At 34.0% G+C, this 22,897-nt stretch overlaps 1 protein-coding gene across 3 annotated transcripts in view; it reads right to left on the reverse strand.

Moving 5' to 3' along the window:
• The window catches only part of STXBP5 (syntaxin binding protein 5), a 170,945-nt gene that overhangs the window by 139,828 nt on the left and 8,220 nt on the right, over positions 1 to 22,897 (reverse strand). For all 3 annotated transcript variants that reach the window (XR_007133504.1, XM_047769986.1, XM_047769988.1), the window contains exons 3-4: positions 3,686 to 3,767; positions 395 to 495 (exon numbers count right to left, since the gene is read on the reverse strand). Coding sequence is in view for 2 of the 3 variants with exons in the window: in XM_047769986.1 (XP_047625942.1) it covers positions 395 to 495; positions 3,686 to 3,767 (183 nt within the window). In the remaining variant the exon portion in view is untranslated. The remainder of the gene's footprint in view (positions 1 to 394; positions 496 to 3,685; positions 3,768 to 22,897) is intronic.

Below are 22,897 nucleotides of genomic sequence, written 5' to 3' on the forward strand. Positions count from 1 at the left end.
TACAATGGAATAACATGCAGTTGTGAAAATTACTAAAGATTTAAACATAACCAATATGAAACAATCAGGTATACTGTTACATGAACACAAGTTACAGAAAGAATACATAAAGCTTTCCTTTTTATATAAATAAAGCTATATGGTGAGATATTTGCTTATGTATACAGACTGTGTTTCTAAAAGGATACAAAAGAAATTTACATGGTTACCTGTGGAGAGGAATATGGGTATGGAAAGGGAGGAAATTTGTTTTTTACTGTATATGCTTTGAAGTGTTTGAATTATTTTCTCGATTGTGCATACAATCCACCATAATAAAAGAATAAAATTCAAAGAAAATTTTCAAAATAGAATAGCAAATATCCCTATATAAAATAACTGAGAGAATTCTTACCTTTCTCTGCAAAATTTAAGTGAATGTAGTATGGCAGGTCTCTTTTGACGTAAATTCCATAAATGTAAGGTGTCATCAGCCAAGGCACTCACAAGAGCTCCCTTAAAAATAAAGTATAATGTACTTTATATGGAATACATTTACAAACATTAATGCTACTGAACAGCTACCAAAAACATCTCCATCTCAAATTGCAAAACTTTCTGGCAATACATTTAGTTCTGAGAAACATTTGCCTTACCCAAATTCTAAACAACAGGTGTAAAAGATGTATTATGTGTGTGTATGTTTATGTGTGTGTGTGTGTGTGTGTAAAAATTGCTTCAATTTCAACAACTTAAGTATAATTTAACATAATACTAGGATCTAACTGGATATATTTATAGTTGATAACTAGTTATATAAAATTAGAGGTCAAACTCAAAGTTACTTGGTCCCTGTTGTACATACTTCCTTGACTAAAAAAGAAAAATATGAAGAAGCTCTCCCATTTTATTTGGCTTAAGACAAATCCTTATGTATGTAATTGGCCTAATCATAATTCTACTACTGGAATGATATGGAAGACAAAGACAGCATTCAGCACCCTATAATTTCAATGTTCCAAGGGTTGAACAATCTGACTAATTTAGAAAGTTAAAACAGCTGTTACTATTAAATACTATTAAGTATGGAGAAGAAAATTTTTGGCAATATGTGATAATCAAACAAGGGGCTCAGTCTCATCTCAAATCTGACAAGTCATAATTTTCAGAGCAAGGATAACTGTAATTGTTATTCTTAAAAATCTCCAGAGGTGATTCTGATGTATGAATAGGATTAAGAATCTGTAGACAGAGGCTGACTTACTAGACATATAAATGTTTTTCTTCAAGAGAATCGGATATACTTCATCATACTGAGAGAATAAGACAAAAGATGCAACATGAAGAATTTATATTAATTTCAAAAATGATTTGCAATTCCAATCCTTTAGGTTATGATGAAAAACCTTAAAATCCCCCTCTTCTAAAACAGGAGAGTATCTGGAGTTCCCGCCATGGCTCAGCGGTAACGAACCCGACTAGTATCCATGAGAACATGGGATCGATCCCCAGCCTCGCTCATTGGGGCTTGGATCCCATGTTGCTGTGGTTGTGGTATAGGCCAGCATCTGAGGCTCCAAATCGGCCCTCAGCCCAGGAACTTCCATATATCACAGGTAAGGCCCTAAAAAAAGACATGAATAAATAAATAAAATAGAGTTTCTCATTTGTACAAGAGAACTAACATAGCTAGCTCTAAAGACAAGATTTACATTAAATGACCTCTCCAAGTCCTTTCCACCTTTGAAACTCTCTGCAGGTAACTCCATTGTGGAACTACTGCTATGACTGCTGGAAAGTTGAGATACATGAAATCCACATACTCTCCCTTTCACTAGAAAGCATCCTCTTATCCGTATCACTCTGAAGCAGAGAAACTCAAAGGATTCAGAGTATCAAAGATTTTTCACTCTTCATTTTTATTTCCATCATAGTTTCAGACCAGGTCATCTTTCTTTCTCCAAGATGTTTACCCCATCTTAGTATCTTAAGGAAGAGAAGATGCAGAGCCAAAACAGCAGTAATCGTGGACTGCCTATGATGGCTCCCTCACCTACATATGGTTTTCCAAAACTGAAAGCAAACAGCTACTCCCAACTGTCAGATTTCCATAGCCCTCTCCATTTAAATATTACTTTGCTTAGCATTTTTAAATTGTCATTTTAAGTACTTAAAAAGTGATGTTTAAGCATGAAAAATAAAAGAGTCATGAAGAACTTTATGACAAATTCTATAGAAAAGAATCCTGTATTATGAATAAGGAATCAATGAGTTAAGATTTCTAAAATGTTATTTATATTGTTTCATACTGCTTTAAAAATATAATCTTAACCCAAGTATAAAGACGGAGCATAGGTCAGTGGTAGCCAGGGAGTGGGACTGAGAGCAGGAGGGGACAATTAAAAAGGGGTAGCCTGAGGGCATTCCTCCACAGTGATGGAACTGCTCTGTACCTTGTTTCTGTTGGTCATTCTGCAAAATACATATATATATGCAAGAAAACTGCACAAAACCACACACATGTACATACAATGAGTCCATGCACAACTGGTGGTGAAATCTAAAGGTCTGTAGTCTAGTTAACAGTATTTTACTGATGTCTTTCTCTTAAATTACTGTTATATATAAAATGTTATTGGGGATGTGGGGGAAGGGTATACAGTACCTCTCTAGTCTGAAACTCACTGCCAGTCTAATTATTTCATAATTCTTAAAAATGAAAAATAATCTCACATATAGATTCAACAACTTCCTACATTGTGCTACTTTTCCTCTGTATTTAGTATTTTACCAAGCCTATTATCAGACCTACACAGAACACTGAAGTTTTTAAAAATCACTTCTCTGACCTACCCAACTGCATATAATTTGGATGATAGTTTTACTAAAATTTTTATATTACAATCTAGCTCTTTACATTCATGCTGCCTCTCTTAAATCCTCTGATATGAAAAAAAAAAAGGATGAAGTATTTCTTCCTCTCTCATATAAGTCTAAAAATTTATTTCATGGAACCCAAGAACCTAGGGGCAAAAAAAACAAAAACAAAAAAAAACACAAAAAACCCCACAAACTATCCTCACATCTAAGTATAGCAGAATCTTTTCTGCAGTAATTCATTTTTCTTCCTTCTAGGACCACTACTCGCCGTCACTACTCGCCGTTGTTATCTATTGTCAGAGCTGCTCACTCTTTTTTAACACTTGCAAACACTTTGTTCACTTTGCTAATATATGATGTTTTTACAGCTTCTTCTAAACTTTATACCCTATCAAAAAGGAAGGCATCAATTACTTCAATAAGTGATACAGTAAGAACTTTTGGACAATAACATTTCTAATAGATTTTGGTTTCCTGGTTGCATTTCAAAATAACTCATTGGAGAAGTACATCTTGTTATTTAAAATAAGGCCAATCTTTGAAAAAAAATTTAATATGGATTTTTACATGTTACATAACTTTCAATATCCTGAAATAAAAAAGATCTACCTATGCCATTCTATTTTCAACACTGTTTTGAGAAACATCTTACATTATTTATGTAACTGTCCATGATGATGCTTTAAAATGAATTACTATTAGCTCTGACCTACAAGAAATTCGTTTTTGTTCAAATATTTAAATAAAATTGCATGCAAGAATTCTGAAAGATGAGATGTGGCCCTATTTCATACATAAGCAGGAGAGATAAAAGCAATTCACTAACCTCATTAATCAGGAACTGGAGCTGGATCACTGCAGCTCCACTGTCATGTTGGCAATAACATTCTACTCCTGGACGTCCAAAGCTGTCATTCATTTCATTAAGGAGCTTAGGGTATGTGTGGGCTTTTTAGAGCAACTGATAAGTTATATAACAGACTCACAAATATTTCGATGACCTGATATTCAATACAGGCTATTTACTTAGGTTGAGGTTTAGAGTTAGTTTTCTTACACACTGATCTCATCAGCTAGATTCTGTTGATAATCAGAAGTCTCAGATTTCAGTTCTAAAAGAGATAAGACAACTGTCCCTTGAAGGAAAAAAAAAAAGTATTAAAAATAGCAATATACAGAAAAAAGCTAAATATATTTCATATCCTTTTCTCTGGCTCCAGTCTTTTTCTTTCATTTAAAATAAAAAGAAGAGAAAAGGTAGTTGATCTATACAGCATCCAATTTTGCCCAAGTCGGCAAAAGTAGACAAATGTGTCATTTTGGAGTACTGCTTTTAGAAACAACAATCTTTTTACTGGCATTTTTCATTCCTGTGGCATGTTATATTACCAATGAATTTATCAATATTTTGCAATATGCTCAAATACAGATTAATATGCAGGTACCTATCCATTTGCGTATAACAGGAAATGCAGAGCATCTTCTATATAGAGTGCATTATATTAAACATGTTATATGTATTAATTCATTTAATCATCACCAAGTTTTTTAAAATATACTACTTCCCCATATAAACAGATAAGGAGATAAAACACAGAGAAATTAACTTGTCCCAAGTGTCACACAACTAGAAAAAGTATTCTAATTCCAGAATCTATACCTCTCTTTTTTTGTTGTTGTTTTTTGTTTTTTGGCTGTGTGCAGCACATGGAAATTGCTGGGCCAAGGATAAACCCACGTCACAGCAGTGACCCAAGCTACTGCTGTGACACCAGATCCTTAACCTACTGTGCCACAAGAGAGCTCTCAGAGCCTATACTCTTAACAGGGTATGCTAAGTAAAGAAAAAAAAAAGAAGAAACTCAAACACTTACAGAACCTACTATGTGCCAGGCACTGTTACAGCCTTTTACCTTCCTAAACTTCAGTCATTTTAAGTAGATCAGTACACTGATCTACTTTTCACTAGTTAACATTAATTGAAAATAAAGTTAAATCTAAAAATAAAATTAGTTGGGATTTAATAAAATTACAGCCCTATTTATGCAAATTCACACTCAAGTGAATTTCTATATTCTATTAATATAGGGTTCTTCTTAATTAAAAATAATTGCACCAAAGGTTAAATATCTATTTCCTATACATTTTTATATTCTATATTCTATTAATATAGGGTTCTTCTTAATTAAAAATAATTGCACCAAAGGTTAAATATCTATTTCCTATACATTTTTTTCCTTTTGATTTCTAGAAGTCCTTCTAAGTGATATTTTCATGGATTTTTTTTCATTTTATTACTAGCAATTAACTCTTCTATTACTTTATAAACTAATATACGAATTGAACATGTTCAGCCTATAGTACCTTACTCTTTTATACTCTTAAAGTTTTTTTATTACTATTATTATCATCATCATCAGTAGAGAATTTTGGCTGTATCACCTGCCCAAATGCCACTATGTGAAGCCTGAATTTCAAATTGCTAGTACTGGCACTTGGAAGTCCAGTGCCAAATTATACCCTGGTATCCCAAAGAAAGAGGTCTACATCTCTGCTCATCCACTTCTCCTGTCAAGTGACAGCAGAGACCGTGCCCTTTTAGCTAATATTTCTAAGTCTAGGAAATAACTAATTTTTAAAGGTAATTTTAATTTTTTCACCTAAATTATTCTTTCTGGCACCAATTAGCATATTTTATATCCCCACCTTACATGAATGGAGTAAAATTTCTCTTACCTGACCAGATCAGTATTTTTTAACTAAATCGATTTTTTAAAATGTGAGCTTTTTTAAAGAATCATAAAAATTCTACTTACCTTACATATTTTTTTCATAAAATACTCACAATTTTGCTATTCTTGTGATATCAGCCAAAGACATTCTAAGTATGGACCTATACTAGGGTTCAGAATTGTTATTCTTAAATAAAACATAGCCAAAACTACCCAGGTCTAAGATAAGCAGTTTAATTTTTTAAATGGAACTTTAAAGATACTGGCAATGCAATCTAAGTGCAGCATTCACAGACAGCTCTTATTACTTCTTTCCCAATCATCTACTGTTATCTTATCCACATAGCATCAGACAAGAAAGTTTAACTGACTGACCTTCCTGAAGTCTTTCCAGAGTATTTATCTTAGATTTTTATATACATATTTTTTAAAAAGTATTTGCATTCATATTTCATAATTATTGTTATATACCATTAAAGTGAATTACTTAAATATCAAAAACAAACACACACAAACAGATTTGAGAATACAGAAAACCCAGATCGATTCTTGGTTGGTGAAGAATATGCAAATAGCTTTACTAATCTGAGCTTCTTGGGAAGTAGTCTACTGGTCTTGACACTTCAGTATGCTGTGGGCATCTATTAATATTTTATTCATAGAGAATGAAAAGGGTAAATCTAAGAAGTCAGATACATGGAGCTTAAGTAAGATTTTATTCTTACTGTGTGTGTGACATTATTCCACATTAAAGTATACTTTTTACAATGTTAATATAGTCATTCTACTTCTACCTAAAATGAAAAATGTATTTTTCTTGATAAGAACCACTTACTGAGTATATGCTAAATTTTAGCTACTGAATCTAAAGCCTCATGATAATTCTGAAAGCTTGTTATCTCTATTTTATGGATGATAATTCCGAGGCTCAGAAAAGTGATTTTTCTCTAAGTTGCTACTGATTAATTTCCCTCTTCCTTTGGATAGGGTAGTACTATGCTGCAGCCAGCCCTGAAGGCTGCTAACACTTAAAAGGCGCCTATGGATTGGGAAAAAAAAAAAGTGTAACAAATCATTAATAACAAATCATAATAACAAAAAATTTATTAAATTTTTTTAAATGTTCATTATGGTATAGTTGATTTACAATGTTCTGTCAATTTCAGCTATACAGCAAAGTGACCCAGTCATTCATATATATATATATTTTTTCTCATATTATCTTCCATCATGTTCTGTCCCAAGTAATTGGATATAGTTCCCTGTGCTATACAGCAGGACCTCATTGCTTATCCATTCTAAATGTAATAGTGTGCATCTACTAACCCCAAAGTCAGAAAGAGAAAGACAAAAATACCGTTTGATACCACATATTTGGAATCTAAAACATGGCACAAATGAACCTATTTATGTGACAAAAACAGACTCACAGACATGGAGAACAGACTTGCCAAGGGGGAGAGAGTGCAATGAACTGGGAGTTTGGGTTAGTAAAATTAAATTTTAAGGAATGGATATTGCTTACATACAATCAGGAGATATTAGTGTAGAAAGAACACAAATTTTAGAGTAAGTAGTTCTCAATCCTGGTAGTGTCAGAATTCTGGCTCTATAGCAAATTGACTAAATCCAAATTGCTGGAGAAGCAGCATCAGTAATTTGTTTTGGTAACTGTTACTGTTTAGGTGCCTCAGGGACACGTGAGTCGCTATCTCAGTATAGCGACTTTGAAGATAATTCATATGGTAGCTCTATAATGAGCTGCTATGCCCTGGGAATTACTACGCCTCTCAACTTTCTCTATAAAGTGCTATCTGGTCTGGCTTGAAGAAGGGTGGCAGGAATTATAACTACAGAGTATACTAACCAGATGGCAGCTATTATCATTACTTAACAGCAAGAACTGAAGTTAACTCACAGTGAACATATCAGAATGTAAGAAAATATCAAATCTGATTATATTAGATTACAAAAGACCATGTCATACATGCAAATATTCATATCCTTTCCTAACTATAATGACTATTGCTTTTTGCATATATGGTCCTCCTAATATTGTCATTACCGAGTGCTAATAGTTTTATTAAAAAGCAGTCAATCACTATAACAAAGATCTGCTTGCTAAACTCTCAGGTATTAGTAGCTCTGTTCAAAAGTAAATGAGAAAAACCATCTGAAACGAACATGAAGAAGAACCAAAAGGAATGATTACCCATTGAACAATTCTGCAACAACATTAAATACAGAAATATTCATTTATTAATCTGAGGTCTGCTCTTGTATATATATATATATATATATATATATATATATATATGCATGAATCTACTGTAAGGAAAAGCCAAATTATAAGGCTACATGGAATATTTCTTGACGTCAATTTATCTTACCTTCTAATTTTGAACTCCCATATATTCTTTACAAAATGTTGCAATCTTCCTTAGATATCTGCAGTCTCGATTTTTTTTTTTACTGCTAACCTATCAAGCACTATGATATCTACCTAATCCTACTGATCATCTTTGTTTCTGCAGTATACCAACAGTTTATCTGATCCATGACATACATCACATGCTTCCTGTACAGCTACACTCAATGTTTATATCCAGACAAGCACAGTTCTAACTCCCAAAGGGGAGCTGCAGAAGGCAAGCCTGTTGGGTTGGGAGCAGAGTCTCTGAAAGCAAGTCTTTGAATTTAGACATGATCCTCTGGGTGAGCAGACATTTAGTCCTGTCTAATATGACCATAAGACATTTGGTCTACACCAGAAGGCTCTTTATATTTAGTCATATTTGGTCCTGTCCAAAACATACATGGAGACGTCTGGTTCACATCACAAGGTCCTTGATATTGGGTCTTGTCCAAAACCATTTCTCATGAACCAAATATGCTCATGGACATTTTGGACAGGACCAAATGTCTTGCAAAGAATCCTCTACGTAAGTAACATGGGAAAACATATTTAAGGAAAACATCACAAAACCAGCAATTAATGGGGAAGACATACCTAAGGACATAAGCAGAAACAAAAGACGAGATTCAGTAAAAACCACTTACTTCATAACACTGTACCATCAAATACAAATTCAAAATAAGCCTTCAATTGCCCCAATGAATAAATGGTTATTTATTATATAACAGACATATTTGGTTGGAAAGAGAGGGGAAAAAAGAGGAATTAAGGGGCTTTTAAGAATATCATCATTATCATCAATGACAGCAGTTTAAGATTTATTGAACACTTAATGTGTCAAGCACTATATATTATTACCTCACAAAAGTACCTCTGTTATGAGGTCCTTTTTTACAAATAAGAAATCTCAGGTACAACAAGGTTAAATAACTCACCCAAAGCATTAGTAAGGATGCTGGGGTTTGAAAAGAGGCAGTCTCACTCTAGAAAACACACACACACACACATACACACACACACGCGCACGCACACCCCATCATCATGGAGCCTCACTGCTCGAAAAAGAAAGAAATTTGCAATTTTCATGTGCAAATGTCACTTCCTGACTTCTAAGTCATTTTAAAACTGGAGAATTAAGAGAAGAAACACAATCAGTACTACTAAAGGCAGACTAGTCCAAGACCATAAAACTAGATCAAATGTAACTTTTACTAGCAAGTAAACACCATAAAACCAATTAGGCATAAACAATATGCCAATCAAAAAAGTTTTCTAGATTCATTTTTCAGTTATTTCATGGTAATAAACACTTACTTTAATAATGAAGCACTACAGCCAAGCATAATAAGCAAAAACCTGGAGCTCTGTACTCCAATTCTAGAAATTTGGGGGGTAGGAGCCTCCTTACAAATATCATGTCCAAAAAGATGAGCTACCAAACATTCTTAGCAAAGTTAAGAAAGATACTAAAAGGAGTAAACAACCCTGTCTTCAAAAAACTCAAAGAATCAAACATTAAATAGGCAATATAAAGGACAAAAACCACATGATTATCTCAAAAGACATAGAAAAAGCCTTTGACAAAATCCAACACCCTTGCACTCAACAAGGGAACTTCCTCAACCTGACAAAGGGCATATATTTAACGTTATTAATTAACATTACACTTAATGCTGAAGAGCTGGACGCTTTTGTGCTAAAGCTCAGTAAAAAGACAATGTCCACTCTTACCATTTCTATTCAACATCATACACAGTGTTCTAGCTGCGGAAAACAGGCAAGAAAAGGAAATACAAAGTGTCCATATTGGAAAGGAAGAAATAAAACTATTTTTACATGACCTTGTAGATGGAAACGTGTAAATTTTAAAATTTAGGATAAACTAAAAAATCTACTAAAAAACTATTAGAATGAATAAATGAGGTTAGCATGGTTACACAACAGAAGATACAAAAATCAACTGTATGTTTATACACTGGCAATAAACTATCTGAAGTGGAATTAAGAAATCAATTAAGAAAATAATTCCACTTACAAGAACAACACAAAAGCTAAAACACTAAGAATAAATTTACCCAAAGAAGAGGAGGGAAAGCAGAGGGAGTGGGATGGATGGGCATTTTGGGGGTTTTCTGTATGTAAATTGTTACATTTGGAATGGATAAGACAATGGGGTCCTACTGTACAGAGCAGGGAAATGTGTGTGATTGGGTCACTTTACTATACAATAGAATCTGAAGAAACATTGTAAATCAACTATACGTTAATAAAAAAAAGGAATAAAATGTTTGAATAAAAAGAAGAAATAATTCCACTTATAACACAAAAACTAAAATACTTAGGAATCTAAGTTTATCCAAATAAGTGCAGGACTTCTACACCGAAAAGTACAAAACACTGTTGAAACAAGATCTAAGTAAGTGGAAAGATGTCCTACACTCGTGAAACAGAAGACAATATTGTGAAGACAGCAAAGTTCACCAAACTCATCTACAAAATTAACACATTCCCAGCTATGTTAGAAACTGAAAAACTGATCCTAAAATTCATATGGAAATGCAAGGGACATAGAATAGCAAAATAATCTTGACACAGAACTAAGGTGAAGGACTCACACTTCCCTAGTTTTAAAACTTACTACAATGTTAACAGTAATCAAGACAGTCTGATATTAGCATTCGTGCAGATATAAAGATCAACGGAACGAACTCAGAGTCCAGAAACAAATATTTATAATCAACTGACTCTGACAAGGATGTCAAGACAATTTAATAGAGAAACAAGAGTTTTTCCTACAAATGGTGCTGAGACAACTGGATATCCACATGAGAAAGAATGAATTTGGGTCCCTACCTTGCACTGTATGTAAATACTTGCTCAAAATTTCTGAAACAGATCTAAATATAAGAACTAAAACTATAAAACTCTTGGAGGAAAACATGAGTAAATCATTGTGTAAGTAAGGTCATGGTTTCTTAGAAATAATACCAAAAACACAAGACACAAAAAGAAAAAATAGAGAAACTGAACTTCATCAAAATTAAAAACATTTGTGCTTCAAAGGACACAATTGAGAAAGTGAAAAGACAATCCACAGAATGGGGGACAGTACTGGTGAATTACATACCTGAAAAGGATATAATATTCAGGAACATATAAAGGGATTTTACAACTGAACAACGAAAAGACAATCCAATTTAAAAATGGGGAAAGGAAATGGATAATTGTCAAAAAATATGCAAACAGCCAAAACATACATGAAAAGATGCTCAACATCATTAGTTATTAGGGAAATGCAAATCATAACCACAAGGAAACACCACTTTACACCACTTAGAATATGGCTGAAATAAAAAAAAAGAGAAAACAACAAGGGTTGATGAGGACATAGGGAAATGAAAACCCTCAGTTATTGCTGGTAGGAATGTAAAATGGTACAGCCACTTTGGAAAACAGATTGGCAATTTTTCCATGTTATACACAGAGTTAACACATGACTCAGCAATTCCACTCCTAGGGATATAAACAAGAGAAAGGAAAACATACATATATACAAAACTTCTACACAAATATTCACAGCAGCATTATTCACACCAACCAAAAAAAGAGGAAAATCCAAATGCCCATCATCTGATGAATGGATAAATATGCAGGATACTTTACACAACAGAATATTCAGCCATAAAAAGCAATACTCATACATGCTACAATATGAATAAACCTTAACAACATCATACTAAAGGAAAAAAATCACAAAAAAACTACATATTATATGATTCCACTTATATAAAATGTCCTGAATAGAAAAATCTATAGAAAAAGAAAGTAGACTGGTGATTGTACAGGACTGGGTGGAAGGGTAATGGGGAGGGGCTGCTAATGGGTACAATGAAAATAATTGGAAATTAAGAAGTGCTGATGATTGCATAATTCTGAATTTAGTGAAAAACACTGAACTATGAACATTTTGAAAAGGTGAATTTTATGGTACATAAAATATTTCAATAAAACTTATATCAGCTTGAATAAATGGTAACAGATGAACAGGCAAAAGTAAAAGTCTGGATTTAAAGCAAAAATGACTGCAGTTAATGAAACAAGTTAAAATATACACTTAAATATAATTTGAAAATCTCTTTTATCTGAGATTTTAAAATATCTTTCCTAAGGAATGAAAATTTAGCAACCTAAATGAAAAACAGAATAGTAAGAGACTAAGCAAGACTAGAGTTTAGCATTTTTGCAGTTAAGCTCTTTTTTTCCCCTTCTGTCCTGCACCAAATTTTTAAACATTTTTATTTCATTCAAGATTTAAACACAGGAAGTAGTCAATAGATGAGAAAGAAAACACAGCATTCTCTTACACAAATGAGAACTCAATCATACAAAGAATGGTTTTAGAAATATATTAGTAAAATGCCAAGAAAAATGTCTTTTCCTTTATAAATTATGATCATATATATTCCATCTAATAGTTTAAAAATACATTAATCCTTAAAGTATATTGATAAAAATTTTTAAATTCTAATTTAAAAAAATGCTTTAAAAAGTAGGGAAAAGATGCTTTGATTCACAACAGTAAGCTGAACAAGTAAAACTATTTGCTGTTATGTTGTCTTAAGAACCTATTAAAAAAAGTACAGCCAAAATATAAAGAACTTGTAAAGCATAAGAAAAAAATGCAATATAAAGGGTTGTTTTAGAAGTGACATTTAACAACAGAAAAAAAATAAGAAAATTTATCAAAGAAATCACAGATAAAAAATGTATTTTACTTCGCTCTCCTCCCTCAAAAAAGTGTCTTCAAATGGCAGTACCCAGAAGGATAAATGAAATGAGACCCGAACCTAAATACACCACTGAAAAATCTTATCACATGAATACTTCAGACCACATAGGTTACCCTGAAAAATTTACCATTTGGATGGAATAATAACTGGCAAATTAAAGAGGAAACAACGCAGAATTTGTAGTAAAGATTCTACTTGGTCTCCACAATTCCCATTTTGTAGCTCTTAAAAGATAAAGACGGCAAGCAATAAAATGATATTCCTTAACCATGTTTGCTTAACCTATTCATTTAATTTTTCTTAATTGAGAACTTTAATAGGCACTGGGAATATAATTCATGGTCCCTATTCTCAAAAGTCTTAAAGTCTAGAGTAGAAACATAAACGCAATATAGCAGTTAGGTGGACATATACCCCCCAAATAGTGTTCATTTTGAAGCTAAAGAATTTAGCTTGAAAAGAAAAAACACTTTCTAATTATTTACACAATTGTCAGTTCATTTGGGCTTTAGCCTTATACTGTTCTATGTCCATGCTGTTCTACTGATTTTCTTCCTTGCTTATTAAATAGTCATATTGCGTTCTGTAGATTAATTCCAGTTGAAGGAAACAAGGACGTATCTGTGAGGAAATTGTAAGATTAGTTTTGAAAGCCTTCCATACAGGCTGCCTAGACTTTAAGTCTCAGGTAATAGGAACATAGTGATCTTGCCTCTTCACCCCCAGAGCCTGCAATAGCGTTTGTCACATAGCAGGCTATGCATGTAATGAATATTTATAAACGGATGTCCTTTTAAAATCTAAGAAATATGTTTATGTTCATTCATATCTTCTTAGGTAAAATTAGTTCACTTTTCAGAAAGCCAACAAAAAATACAGGATGGTAGGAAGATGCTCTAGTTTTCGTCTCTATCAGCGGGTTGGACTAGATCATTTCCAGAGTCCATTTTAAGTTTTTAAAATTCCATGAAATCTATATTTCCAGCCTATTCATTTTACTTTTCGATCATGTGTTAGGTTGGTATTACAAGTACAGCAATAGTTCCTCTTATTGCTTATTCTTCCTTCTGGGATTTCTACTGTACTGTCAGCAAAGAACAACAAATAATAGTAAAAGAAGCAAGCAATGGGACCCCAGCCAACGCTAAGTTCTAAAAGTACAGCTCCTCAGCAAGTTTCACTTCTGTGACTATCACTGTGCATTATATACATATTTTGACAACCTCTACTCTTATGTGGTAAAATCAAGATGGTATACTTCGTAAATTATTAAGATCTTTAAAGATTATCTATCTTCTCAGAGAATCTGTTTATCAATTCCTATCAATGAGGAAAAAAGCAAAGAAAGTATTAGCATTATTCCAATAGCCACGGAAGTGACATAAATCAATTTTCCAACCTAAAAATGGAAGATTGGAGTACATATAAAATAGAAAGCAACTGGAGAACTTTGAGGTCTGTTGCAGTTTCTGAAAATACATTTATATCCTGCAAAGTTTAAAAATGAGAATATGGATTTTTTTATGAACCAATGAGTAATAAATTATCCCACATTTAATTATGTAATATACTGTGAAGGAACCTTTCTTTAAGCAGATACTCTGGTAACAAACCAAGAAAGACTTCGGAAGGTAAACTGCTCCTTCCTGCTGCTGTAAAGATATAAAACCTAAGTATAATTTTAATTCATTAGAAAACCTAAAGATTTTCACTAACTTCTGTTACCACTTCTTTTAGTACATTCCTAGACTTGAGCAAACAGGGTAATACATACCTCTTTATTCTAGAAAACTTTCAAGTTGTCTACTCTGAACTGGCTCTGAACTATGGATGATTAATTATTTCTAACGGCCTAAGTCTTGAACCTTAATGTGACTACTTTTCAATAACAAAGTTAAAATCTAAATACTCCCATAATGTGGTCAAAGAATATTGATGAAAGCATTCTTAAAATGAGAAGAGGATGAGCTCTTAGACCAACTCTATCATTTACTCTGTGGGAACATAAATAACAAATCAAACATACGGAAGTTTTGCATTTCTTTGTTATTCTATACTGTTCTGAAGAATAAATGGTCGGCAACAAATAAAGGGGCAACATACATTTGTTGTAATAAAGATAACACAACCTGTTTAAAAAAAATAAAATTTCTAAAAGTAGCAAATTACCAAAAAAAAGTAAATATGTAAACCGATCTGTGGTAGGACAACCCATATGTAATTTTCTCATCTGTAAAATGCTTGGCCTGCCTCCTTCCCCTGATCAGTGGGAAGGTCACTTGCAAGTTTAAGGCTAGACTTTATAAATAATTAGATCTACCTTTTTTTTTTTTTTTAATTGCTGGTTCTAATGTCCAATGATATACTGTTAGGAAGAGGAGTAATTCAAACCTAGAATTCCAGTTCCTTTTCATCTTCATAAATAACTTAATACATCACAGTCTCACAGCCTTGTCTGCAAAGGCAATGGTGGAGCGAAATGTCAGCTTATTTCCCCACGGTTATACCACAAGTCTCAAGATGCTATAAACTGCTTTAAAATGACAGCCTCTCTATATACACTGTATTGAACATGGTTCTTATCTACCATCTGCCTCACTAAAATATTACTGCCCTGCCTAGCAAACACTTAACCAGTACGTCTCAATTCTGGCTCTACATTATCCATCAATGTTTAAGAAAATTTAAACACGTCAAAGCCCAGGCCAGACACACTGAATTGGAATATTTAAAGAAAAGAAATCTATACTTTTGCCCACATGGTTTTCCAGTTTTCCTCAACCACACCTATACATGAGAATGATTTGTGGAGTTGAAATAAAACAGTGCCTCAAAAATGTGCTTAGATTAAGAAGCATCTTCCACAAAATTCATATATATATGAATTCATATATATGAATTATTTATATATATAAATATATATATATATTTATACTTAAACTTATATATAAGACCACTCATTATAGGTCTTACTTTCCAAACTTCTAAAAATTTGCTACTTCCATCTGAACTAGTTCTAAATCAACTTGGTAGGAATATGCTCAAAACAAGAACTTAAGTCTTTACCAAAGTTCAATCTAGTAAAAAGCATTTATTTTGCATTTTATGACATGGGAACATATTTGCAAAACAGAGCCTTTGTCAGACAGCAATTATTTTCACTTTTATGGTACTGTACTCCTACTCTAATTTTCACCTACCTGACTAATATCAACTTAAAAACCTCTTTTTGAAGATCACATATTTTTCATCTATAAAAACACATACTTCCGGTTTATGGACCAGCACATAAAGAAACTTGGAAGCTGTCACTCCATCCTACTAGTAAAAAGCAGAACTAAAAATCAACAACTCTTCTTAGATTTATGACAAGGGACACCATAGAGCAAATGGCTGCTCTCAAAACTGCAGAGACAGGCCCATACAGAGAATTGCAACCTACCAAAACCAACCAACCAGCAGACAGCTTGGCAGGAAATCAATGCTAGGGTAGGAAAACCTGAACAGTCACTGATGAATTGCTGGATGTTTAAAGTAGACAAGTCTGAGAGTTAGAAACTCTAGGTGGACCCAGTCATAGGGGACAGGGGTGGGGGGGTTTCCCACACTTCAGTTGAGTTTTACCTCAGTGAGCTCTACCAGGTTCTCACAGTGACCATGTGTGAAAAACCCCCTCCTACTTCCAGGATCTGGAAAGGTGAAAGCAACATTTTTAAATACACTGGAGCATTCTGTTCATAATAAGGTCTGCCCTCAGAAGAAACTAACCAGAGCCTAAACTGCTGGGGGTTTAACCAGAATCTAACTGACCTAAAGGAAGGAAAATATCCAACACCAACCCATTCTTGCGATCCTAACACATCTGGGGGAACTGGGGGAACAGGAGAACTGAGAAGCACTTGTGAAGTTCACAAATCAGACACATGGGCTCACTAAAAGCAAAAGCCTAAGATCTGATCATAGGACTACAGAGTGCTTCCTTTCCCCTTACCACCCACCAAAACTGAATCTAGACACAGACTTTATACCCTTTACAAAAAAATTATCAAAATGGATAGTAGACTGAAATGTAAAACACAAAACTGTAAGACTCCTATTACAGGAGAAAACCTAGATAACCTTTTATACGGCAATGACTTTTTAGATACAACATCAAAGGAACCATCCATAAAAGAAAAAAAGTGAGTTCCTGCCATGGCTCTGTGGAAATAAATCTGACTAGTATCCATCAGGATGCAGGTTCAATCCCTGCCCTTGCTCAGTGGGTTAAGGATCCAGCGTTGCTGGGAGCTGTGTGGTGTAGGTCACAGATGTGGCTCAGATATGGTGTGGCTGTGGTGTGGGCCAGCAGTTACAGCTCTGATTCAACCCCTAGCCTGGGAACCTCTATATGCTGTGGGTATGGCCCTAAAAAAAAAAAAAAAAAAAAAAAAAAGCTGGACTTGATCAAAAACTTCTGCTTTGCAAAATGCACCATCAAGATAGTTATTTAATATGTTTTCCTCAAAATTAGAATCCAAACAAAATGTAAAAGTACATTTTTTCCCTGTGGCAGGTATTAAAAAGTAGGATGGGTGGAGTTCCCGCTGTGGTGTAGTGGGTTAAGGATCCCTCACTGCCACAGCTGTGGCATAGGTCACAGCTGCAGCTCAGATTCAATCCCTGGCCGAGGAACTTTCACATGCTGTGGGTGTGGCCACAAAAGAAAAACAAACAAACAAAAACCCCACAGCATGTACAACACCAAGAGTGAACCCTAAGAAACTATGGACTTGGGTGATGATGGGTCAACATAGGTTCGTTACTGTAACAAGCGTACCACTCTAGTTGGGATTGTTGATAATGTGGGATTGTTGATAATGTGCCAAGTGGGAACAGGGGTATAAGGAAAATTCTGTACTTTCTGCTTTATTTTGCTATGAAGCAAAAATCTCTAAAAAAATAGTATATTAAGAAATAAAGCTAGCCACATTCTCACAGTCATATGGGTGGACATAATTTTTACTACTCACTCACAATTCTAACATTCTGCCCGTCTTCTATTTAAGCACAACTTTTGTAACGTGCACACTTTCTACAGTAAAAGTTTAACAAAATGCTACAATTAACCAGGAAAGTTACTTAGGTCAACATTTAAAACCTCCTTAACCCAACACAACTATAATATTTTACAGAAAATGCCTAGTGGTACTTGAAAAATTATGTCAGTCAACTGATTTCTTTTCATGTGAATGAAACAACATCAAAACAAGGTAATTGCAGTATCTAGACTAAAATATAATTATAGCATTAACTATGTTGAAATAGGCCTCCAGTTATATCTTCCACTATTATTCTGAGTAAGAATTTATTATTTTTTTAACAGAGAGGTTAAAAAATATTCATATTATCTACTGTTTTGGAATTAGGATTGACTATAAAGAGGTCAAAATGAATTATACTTATTATCATAGGCAATTCTTCAGAATGGCTTTTGATACATAAATATAGTTTTAAATGAACCACTTGCTCAGTCAACTATGAAATATAATCATAAATAATAGTGGTCTGGGTTAAAGAAACAAGAAGGAACATACATTCTCACATATCAAGTAAAAACAATCTTTTATCCCACCATCCATTCTCAGATGCTTAATGGCTAAGTTCTTTGCTCAAGAATGGCAAAGTGAATTTTAAAAGAAAAATGAAACACATTATGAAAAATATAGTACGGAGACTCAATAGATGGAAAATCTGCCTCAACACTTTTTTCTCCTTTTCAAAAGACAAAAAAGAAGAAAATACACAAAAGGAAAGCAATTTGCAGAAAGCACTGCAAAAGCTGATGCCACTAGATTTACAGTCACCTCTGGCAGAGCACTGCCGTGAAAAAAGCAGAGGTATTGCTATTACAAGAAAAGATTATGTACTTTCAGGAAAGGGTAGGATTAATCACTCTTCAACAGACGACCTCTCCAGAAACAGTGTCACATGTTCCAGAGAGCACTTATTCAAAGGGGAACATGACCAAAACCTATTATAAAAATATCCCTAATTGGAGTTCCCGTCGTGGTGCAGTGGTTAACGAATCTGACTAGGAACCATGAGGTTGCAGGTTCCATCCCCGGTCTTGCTCAGTGGGTTAAGGATCCGGCGTTGCTATGACCTGTGGTGTAGGTCACAGACACGGCTTGGATCCCATGTTGCTGTGGCTCTGGTGTAGGCCGGCAGCTACAGCTCCGATTAGACCCCTAGCCTGGGAACCTCCATATGCCGTGGGAGAGGCCCTACAAAAGACAAAAAAAAAAAATCCCTAATTAAAAAAAAAATCTTTTAACAATAATTACCATATAATTTCTAAGACTATACATTTTGCAAATAACATCATGTGTTAAGCAAACTCTAATTTTCAAATGAAGATTAAGATAAAACCAAAAACCTTAGCTATTTTTTAGTTAAAAAACCTTTACATTCTTCCCCATTTTAAGGCAATGTTATTCTAAATCAATGCCCATTTTTAAATAACACCAATAAAGAAATATGCTCAGAATGTCATTTCATTTGTCTTACAGAACAACTTCTAAAAGGACTAAAACACCAGCTGGAGAAATGAAACTAAGTAGAAATCAGCCGTACCTACTGAATAAAGTTATATTTATACTTGCTGCTACTAAAAAGTGATGTAAGCAATGAGAAACTCTGAAAATTTGGCAGTGTATATACTTTCAGTTTTCCATTAAAGTACCACCTACATTCTTTCCAAGAAGGGGCAAGCAATACACCTGATTCCTAAAAGGTTGACCATGCATTTAAATTTACTGCTAAGGGCTTTGATTTTTTTGTTTTGTTTTGTTTTTGTTGTTAATACATTTTTCAGGTTGTTTTCTTTCACCAGGGAAATTAAGCTATTTTTAGTCACAATTTGCAGACATCTAAAGAATCACAATACCTTCAAGACTGCTTACACTTTCAAAAAATACCTAAATGTTTTCTACATATCTCTATGTAATTATAAATAAGAATATTAGGTAAAAACTACAAATGATAAAATTAAGAGGTAAAGGTCTCAAACGAGCTGAATATTTAAATAAGAGAATTGATCACTGAACTGCCCCCAAAGGATGCCTAATCAGTTACCTTCATTATCATACTAATTATAATTCATCAGAAAAATAATGCCCCTTTCACGGGATAAAAAAAATACGAAAGTAATTTCACTTGGTGTATAGCAATACCCATGGATCATTTGAATCTTTAAAATATTTTTTCTATTTATGACTAAAAGATTAAACTTTGCAGATATGCAAGCATAATTCAGGCAAGTACAAAAAGGTCAGTAATTCTTTCCTGAGCATTCCTTTCTGATTTAAAAGCAAGGCAGCCTAATAAACTAAAGCCAGGACTGCTAAACTTTAGCTTGTGGGCCAAAGCAGCCCACTGCCTGATCTTATAAATAAAGTTATATTGTTACATCTACACTCTCTCCTTCACATACTGTCCACCCCTGCTTTTGTGCTACAAAGGCAGAGCTGAGCGTTCGAGTCAGAGACAATACAGACAAGACATGTGCGACTTAGCACTTTACAGAAAAAGTTTGCTGACTCCTGAACTCAAGATTGAGATCTTCATTACTTCAACTGTATGCACACATACACACTCATTTTCTATATGGTCTTTAGTAGAGAACATACTAAGTTGATCAATTAAGAATATGTTAGTTCCTTCCATTTTGATTTTTTAATTGTACACTGACCACTGTCCAATTTCTGGACTCTTTATAAGGCAGAGGATACTGGTTGATTCTGACAGGCACTTGTAGGGACTCTACTCCATCTTTTCATATGCTGTAAGATTTTCTGACAGTTTATTTTAAAAGAAAAATACTGTTCAATATTACAGCTATAATTTACAAAAGGTCTGGTTTTAAACATGTGACAACTGTGATATTCCATGTAAATGATGGTAATGTAGAAATTTAGACTTCAAATGTTAAATTAAGTAGGTGGCTACATAGGTAGAAGCAGAAATGGAATTAAATCAAAAATACACAAACAAAAGGCACTGGGCTTTAAAGGATTATTTTAACAGGGAAAAAAAGTATTCTTAGACCTAAGGACTCACTAAACACATTGCCCAGTGTAGAACAATGAGGAATAAGCTCTCCCAGTGATTCTTCCCCCCACGACCCCCTGCCCCATCCATCCACAGCCCCAAAATAAAAACAAAAAAGTTACACAGTAAACAGGGCTAGTATGCAAATTTTTTTATACAATGATTTTTATTTTTTCTATTATAGTTGGTTTACAGTATTCTGTCAAAATTTCTTGAAAATGAAACAAGAGGATGAAACATTAAAGCAATTGAGATTGCTAAATCTAGTAGATGACTGCTATTTACATTCTTCAAAAATGTTAAAAATAATAATTATATATAGAAGATAGCTAATTTGTCTTTAGTGGTACAAACAAAAATTAAATATGGGTTCAAATTAAAGTATAAGATTCATTATATAGACGCCTGAACAACTTCAGAGGAAGAAGTTTGAGTAATTAAATCTGAAGGAATTCTTTCTTCTCAGAATGATTTATATCAATGTGACTTAGAATGATTTATATCACATGTGACTAAAGGAAGGGAGATGTACCAAATACCTTTTTTAGTAGACTTTTATAATTTTATGAACTCAGTTTATTTCGTAAAAAATCAAGTCCGGAGTCACTGTGTTTTACTTCCCAAGGAAGTTTTATAGTGTTAATATTTAATGAAAGGCATTCAAATATAAAAGGTAGTATATAGTAAAATGCCCGTTTCTCTATATCATTCTGCTACATTCCTTTTTTTTTTTTTCCCGGTCTTTTTGCCTTTTCTAGGGCCACTCCCGCGGCACATGGAGGTTCCCAGACTAGGGGTCTAATTGGAGCTGTAGCCACTGGCCTACACCAGAGCCACAGCAACGGGATCCAAGCTGCATCTGCGACCTACACCACAGCTCACGCTCATGGCAACACCGGATCCTTAACCCACTGAACAAGGCTAGGTAACCTGCAACCTCATGGTTCCTAGTCGGATTCATTAACCACTGCGCCACGAGAGGAACGCCCATTCTGCTACATTCTTTTTTAGGGTTGCAACTGTAGCATATGAGGCTCCTAGGCTAAGGGTTAAATCAGAGCTGTAGCTGCCAGCCCATGCCACAGCCACGCCAGATCCAAGCCATGTCTGCAACCTACACCACAGCTCATGGCAATGCCGGATCCTTAACCCACTGAATGAGGCCAGGGATAGAACCTGTGTTCTCACGGATACTAGTCAGATTTGTCTCCTCTGAGACCCAATGGGGAACTCTGAATTCTGCTACATTCTTAAACAGACATCTTTTTCATTCAAACCAAAGACATTTCATTAATCTGCAATCCTGAGATACTGAATATACCTTCTCATGATGATAATACACCAATTTGGACAGGACAGTTTCATTTAAACATTACACACAAAGCAATGCTGACACTCTGATTGTTAATTTCCTTCTTATAAATTGTCACTTCCAATGAATGATGTTGAGACAGCCAAAACTTATCTTTTACTTAGGGATACTCACCCCTATTGTCTGCTTATTTACCTGTGTATTGCTAGTTATTACTATTTCAAGTTACTGTACAATAACCAAATTTGCTATTCAAATTACACACCAGTAAGTCAGTGAAACTGGTCTTTATATTAAATTTCTTATATAAAAATTAATAAAATGTGATTAGAAAACTATTTTTAGGTAACTGCATCTTAATTTTACATATTGGCCAGGTAAGGAAAGGAAACTTTTTTAGTATTTAAAAATGCCCCTACCTACTTAGTACATGAGGCCTACTATACAAAGAAACCCTACCTATTATGTAAAGACCCCACCTACTATATAAAGAAAAAGCAACAACCAACCATCTTAGTATTCAACGTGAGCTGCTGTTTCAACAACAATAAACGTGGTTTTGCATGCTTTTTCCTGCACCTTTTTGTAAACAAAGGTTTACACCTGTGCTTTTACTGACTTGGATTATGAATATAGTTTTCAGGTACAAAGTAAGGGGGCCTACAATGGGATTGAGTCTGATAGGCCATCCTCTTTA

Source organism: Phacochoerus africanus, chromosome 2, assembly GCF_016906955.1.
Source record: "Phacochoerus africanus isolate WHEZ1 chromosome 2, ROS_Pafr_v1, whole genome shotgun sequence".
NCBI classification, from domain to species: Eukaryota; Metazoa; Chordata; class Mammalia; order Artiodactyla; family Suidae; genus Phacochoerus; species Phacochoerus africanus.